We start from the raw sequence: 6,462 nt of genomic DNA on the forward strand, positions 1-6,462 counted from the left end.
CTTCAAATTCCACTTGCTTTGTCCCAGGGGGTCCATGCTAGATCCTGAAAAGGCACTGCCTTCAACATCACAAGCATATTCTACAGCGCGTATCTTTCCAGAAACGAGTTCTTTCCAGAACTCTGCTTCAACGAATCTAGTAGGGAGACTTGCAGCAGTCGTGAATTTGCGAGTGAAAACTTTGTTGGCCACTTTCTCATACTCAGTCAGGGAGTAATAACTGCAGTCATAAGACAAACAGTCAGTTGAATCACAACCTCATAAAAGTAGTAGCCTGTCACAAGATCAAAGTTCTTCTCACCGTCCACTCATAGGAAAAGTAGTTTTGTCATCCTTGTCCCAGTTTGAAAGCCTCATTGGTTGTATCCTAGTGGTGAACTTAAAGCCAGATTGCTCCTTGGTCAAAACCATTCCTGCTGGTACAGATGCAACCACAGGAGAGACAATCTTGCACATGCCTGCAGAAATATCCCAGACACCATGAGACAGAGCATGCTGCCATGTAGAGGTGTACATCCCAAAAAATAAGCCATGCTGGTAAGGAGATGGCGAAAGACTGACCATATTTGGAGGCATCAGCAGCTATCTTCTGAATGTATTGCAGAGGATCTGTGAATTCCTCCTTGGTTGGATAATATACCGGGCATGATGCAATGTTATCAATCCAATCTGTTTGTCCAGCTCCATGCCTGTCGATCTTGATCTTAACTGCCTCATTCTTTGCATTCCAATAATCTTTCAGCTTGCTAGATTTCTCATCTCTAGCCTGTAAAAGTGGCCTGCGACAGTCCCGTGGCTTCAAGGCATCACCACCACTTCGTGCCGAAGAGACAGAACAGCTCCCCTTATCTACAGTCATTTCAAACTTCATGACAAAGTTTTTCTTGTTGAAAGCTTCAAGCCCGTTTCTATCTTCTCCTCTCAACCAGGGCCTTCCTGTCACCTGACATGTAAGGTAGTAGCGAAGAAGGTCGAGCACAATGCCACTCTCAAAATGGTACAAGCAAAGAATATCAAGCACAATGCCACTCTCAATTGATAATTTGTTATGGCTACTTCATAGTGCCCCCCACCCCAAAAAAAAAGCGCACACATATATGTATGTGTGTGTATGTACATACATATATACGCTATAAAGTTTGATCTATCAGTCAAAAAAGGTTTTTCTTAAAATAAGAAAAGAGGTATATCACCTTCCACATTCTGTAAACTTGAATCGATTTTTCAAAGCAAAATTTGTTTACATTCTACAGATGTGAAGGGCGTCTCAAAGTACATGAAGGTGGTATGTCCATACACTATGAAAACACTGAAAAGTCAAAAAGGTCGTCCCCAAAAAGGCAGAGGGGTGTACTTCCTGTCCCACCGGATTCACCTGATTTTTAGAGCAAAACTTTTGTATATATATCTTAGACATAAAAGAGGCAACGCAGAACACAACAAGATGTAAAGGCTTACCATTCTAGAAAGGCCATTGTAAGTCCAGATGCTGTAACAGGGCGCATGAATGGTCCAGGCTTGGCATGTAACGCCTGTGTATGCCTAAACCAAGGTCCAACGGTTGATGAGGATAGTTTTGACGGAAGTGCACAACAGTTTATGTGTTGACGACCAAAATAACCGTCCTAACGGCCTCCGGAAGACGGGCGCCTTGGAAAAAGGACCAAGAACCTTCCCACATCCTAAAGATTTCACCCTGGTTTCATCTGGTTACGCTCCTTTCCACGCCTGCTTTTTTCTCCAGACAGAAAAACTTGCTCTTGCCCAAATCTCCGTGTCTATTTCCCAAAAGCCCTGCTATTCTTGAAGCCAGATCTGCCATTCCGCCAGTGCTGGAATCAGCGAGGCAGCATTGTGAAGAAACCGGCAATGGAGACCAAAAGGGACAGAGCGGCACGGAGAAGGAAAAGGGGCCACAAATACTACAGGCTACAGTCGCCTTGCGCAGAGCTACTGGGGCCAGGGGGCGATGGCGAGGGCGAGGAGGGACGGCGGGGGCAGGGAGAAACAAACGGGAGAATGTGGCCTACCTGCACACGTCTAGTGCGTAGAACGAACAGAAATACGTTCGTTCGGTCGTCGTTCCCCTCTTAGCAGGGCACGCAGGGGGAGAAGCACAAGAGACGAAAGCAAGAGCGGGAGAGGAAAGCCAAAACAGCGGTGTTTGTGCCAAATATCCCCAAAAGCGTCATGGCGCCGCGGCCGTGTGGTCTGCTAGTCAGATTACGGGCCGTAATCTGGCCAGTCCAGCTGCCAGATTCTCTGCCGTAAACTATCCGCCCAATCCACGGCGCTAATCAAACCATGAAATAGATCATCTCCAATGCCATGATGGCATCATGTCATGCTTTCACCTCCCACCCATGGGCCATGACCCATCTCCGCCCATTGACCTAATCAGTCAACCGGGCCCGGACAAGTATGCTCTTCTGCTTTTGCCACCTGGCACGCCAATACACGGCCCCCATGAGATGAAACGACGCGTTTTACAACATACATAACGCAACCGTTTCGTAACTCTTTTCGCCACCTGTACGATAAATAAACCAGGCTCTAGATGGTAGACCGGGCGTTTTCGTATCAAACAACTAAGATAAGAAGACGTGGACAAACTACTACTTAGTATAGCATATTGATCCGTGATATACGTTAAGGCCTTTTCCTAGGGCCACGGGAGCTTTAAATGCAGCTTCGCCATTCGAAATGTATGGGAGTTACTTGGCCACTCTGTGGCTACATTTCCTTTGTACAACTTGTCCCACTATGTCATTTCAATGTAAATAACCCTCTCTGCGAATGTGAATAGTAGTGATCGCTTAGTATCCCATTTTAAGTTTTAAGAATCCATTCCCACCAAACAAACAAAAAAAACTTTCAATATAAAAATACTAGCAGCATCTCTATATATATTGTATAAAGGAAGAGTTTCACAAAGCTGCCACATGGCAACAATTTCAAGGTTCGGGAAGAGAGGAGGAGGTTAGGGTAGAATTTGAATTTGGAGGTTTAAAAAAAAGTGTGAAGCATGGGTCATCCCACTAGTAATGTTAATGGACATTGAAGAATATGTTTCTCCCATCGGCTTACATGAAATGAAATCCTAAAATCATGGAATTGAGGCATCACCCTCTTGAAGATTCAGAGTTTTGTAGCCTACCTGCATTCTCACCAACCTTGAAATTTCCATCACTAAAGAGGAAATTCATTGAGGTTTGGCCAACAAACTAAGGTGTATGCCTACTCTATGTTTTTTCTTCATGTAAAACTTCCATCAACCTCATGGAAAGGTTAATTTATTTTTTCCTCCTGATGTGAAACTTCATATGTCCTGTATTCATTTGGAAACCCTAGCAGCTCTGTTTTTCCATAATGTTGTTTGATGGGACTGGACTCTTAGTCGAGCCACAAATATCAACCATGAAAAGACATACTCTACCCCCACACTCCACAATGTTCACGCCACCATATTTTGCCTCTCTCTCACTACTCCAATCAACTACCATTGGTAGTTGACCCCTCTCCTCACTTCCCCACATTCCAACTACCTTACCCACCATGATACCAATACCCAACTTCTACCCCATCTTAAAGCTAGATTGCACCTTTTCTTATATGAACAAAGCTAATGCAACAAGGTCATAAAGAGAGCTCTTGTTCTAGCGACCCCACCTACTATCACTCTACTTCCAAACCAAATTGTTTTGAATCTTTCAACATGCAATTACAAAAAAAAACCTATGCAACAACTTCAACACTAGTCACTTTCATTTTAATTCATAAAAAAGGCATGCCCATTGAGTAATACCTTGAAGTAGTTGGTCAAACATGAAACCACACAAGAGTACTAAAACCTAAATACCTCAAGATTCACCCTTTACCTTGGAATGGCACTTTCCACTACAAGGGATGTCCCACTTATACTATTGTAAGCACAAGACCATAGGAAAGGGTCCAAGTCCCAAGGACACTGAATATGTAACATGATGGCATAGCAAATCTTGAATGCATTTTATAAAGGTTTTACATGATAGTCTTTCAAAGCAATAATTAAAAGCATGTTATTTATAGTATTTTGAGCAAGTCCTCAAGAGCAAGTCCTCAAAGGAAGGAATGTCATTTTCAACGGACACTTCAAGTTTAGACCACCATGTGCTCCCATGTGTACATGGTCTACTACTATAAGACTCATGACCATGATTTTTTTATGCATACGACAATAAAGCAATCATTTCAAGTTCTCAATTTAAAACAAGAGAGAGAGTCCTCAATTTTAAATTGAGGACTCTCTCTCTCTCTCTCTCTCTCTCTCTCTCTCTCTCTCATTTCAACGAGAGAGAGAGAGAGAGAGAGAGAGTCCTCAATGTTAAATTGAGGACTCTCTCTCTTGTTTTAAATTGAGAACTTGAAATGACTGTTTTATTGTCGTATGCAAAAAAAAATCATGGTCATGAGTCTTATAGTAGTAGACCATGTACACATGGGAGCACATGGTGGTCTAAACTTGAAGTGTCCGTTGAAAATGACATTCCTTCCTCTGATTCTCTGTCTCTCTTTCTCCTATTTAAAATTGAGGACTCTCTCTCTCCTCTCTTTGAAATTAGAGAGAGAGAGAGAGAGAGAGGAGAGAGAGATCTCTCTCCTCTCTTTGAAATGAGAGAGAGAGAGAGAGAGAGAGTCTCCTCAATTTTAAATTGAGGATTGATGACTCACTCTCTCTCTCTCTCTCTCTCTCTCTCTCTCTCTCTCTCTCTTATTTATATTTATATTTACTTATATATATAAATATCTTTATATTTATAATTATGTGTATGTAGGTATATTTACTTATATATATAAATATCTTTATATTTATAATTATGTGTATGTAGGTATGTATGTATGTATACACTACACATGAGTATGTTTACACTTAGTTGTGTGTATAGAAAGAGTGAAAAGTTACTTGTATTTGTTTTCATAAAGATTCTCCTTCTAATCATTTGTGGTTGCTACCTATGTATAAGTTATGTTTTAAGAGCAAGGCAAATTCTCTTTCATTATGTCAAAATACGTTTCCAAGACACCAAGCATTATAGACTTGTGTACATTGTATCACAACAAGATGGAAATATTTTAATTGCTTATCTAAATGTACATGTCACAAGGGTCGTGCTGTAGATTTTCATATGTTCAATCCTCAACAGTGTGCATAGTCTTAACGGACCTCGCATTAACTTTTAATGTTATCTTTGTCTCTTCTTATGAGCATAATTTCATAAGGCATCTTGGAGTGATGTGATTGCAAGCTTATGAAAAAAATAGGGATGAATCAAATTATCAAACTTTACATAATGTAGTGAGCCCTTTTGCTTTTATTATAGAGCATGCAATGGAATCATATGTGTTTGTGGAAATGCATCTTAAGAAAAACAAATTAACACTTACATAAAAGCTTATAGCCCAATTAGTTAAAGGGTTGAAGTCCCAAGCGCATCATCATGGGTTCAATTCATGCTAGCTATAGTAGCAATAGACTTGCAAATTATAAAACAAAACACACCCTTGCCCAAATTCCACTATTAAAAAAAACTTATCCCTTATTGAACTCAAGCTTAACTTCAAAAGTCAATGATTACTATCTCTAGGCTATGAAGGGTATTAGCTACAAGCATTGTTAGAGATGTCAAACTTTCCATAATCGTATAAGTTTTTTGTTTTTTATTTTTGTAAAATTTTCTCAGTCACTATGTATATAAATGGCTCCTTCACTATATTGATGAGCAAAATATTCCACATCTCAACAAATATTTTTTTATGTTGATATATAATTTAAATAATGATTTTTAAATCAAGTATAAAATAACTACGCAAATAAGAAGTTGTCTTTAATTTCACTACATAAACATGGTAGAAATGCCCATTTTCATTGTAAATTAAACTTACAAACTATGTTAATGTGATAACCTTTTCTAAAGGGATTGAGAATTCAAGAAAAATGCATATATATATATATATATCATAAATCTCATGTGAGAGTATGTATGTGAATCATGCACCTTCACATTTGTCAAAATAGCTATGACTCCTCTTCATTGTTATACTCCCTTTTTGGATCTCAATCTGAATACTTTAACATGGTAGAATATTGTTGTGCAACTACATGTAGTAGAGGCCTGAGTTAGGAAATATTTAGGTTTGTCTATGATATTCGAGGTAAACACCTAGTGATTTGGATATTTAATGATGATGATAAAAGCAATTAAAAGACCAAAGCTAAGATAAAGGTGTGATTAAATAGAGTGTTGGTTTTGCTAATTCAGGGACTAATCTAATAAATGAGTACTTAATCTTGATTAGCATGCAATTAGGGATTTTTTTAATGTTAAAAAACAAACACATCGAAAATAGACAAGGTCCTTGTTTTTTATAGCCACCTACAGCTATATGCACACCATTGGAATCATACACATACAAGATGCACTG

The 6,462-nt window shown here is 39.4% G+C and overlaps 1 protein-coding gene across 3 annotated transcripts in view; it reads right to left on the bottom strand.

The window, feature by feature from the left end:
* LOC147614566 (uncharacterized) overlaps positions 1 to 1,596 on the bottom strand; it is a 35,799-nt gene extending 34,203 nt beyond the window's left edge. Inside the window, exons 1-4 of one of the 3 annotated variants that reach the window (XM_086781116.1) lie at positions 1,459 to 1,596; positions 562 to 943; positions 302 to 458; positions 1 to 220 (exon numbers count right to left, since the gene is read on the bottom strand). In XM_086781116.1, coding sequence (XP_086637242.1) covers positions 1 to 220; positions 302 to 458; positions 562 to 943; positions 1,459 to 1,461 — 762 coding nt within the window. In that variant the 5' untranslated portion in view covers positions 1,462 to 1,596. Of the gene's footprint in view, positions 221 to 301; positions 459 to 561; positions 944 to 1,193; positions 1,295 to 1,458 lie in introns of those variants that run through there. The other 2 variants (XM_086781117.1, XM_086781115.1) reach the window with 2 other exon arrangements.
* Between the last annotated feature and the right edge of the window lie 4,866 nt (positions 1,597 to 6,462).

The sequence above is a fragment of the Cibotium barometz genome, chromosome 42 (assembly GCF_041138505.1).
Source record: "Cibotium barometz isolate CiBa-2024 chromosome 42, ASM4113850v1, whole genome shotgun sequence".
NCBI lineage: Eukaryota > Viridiplantae > Streptophyta > Polypodiopsida > Cyatheales > Cibotiaceae > Cibotium > Cibotium barometz.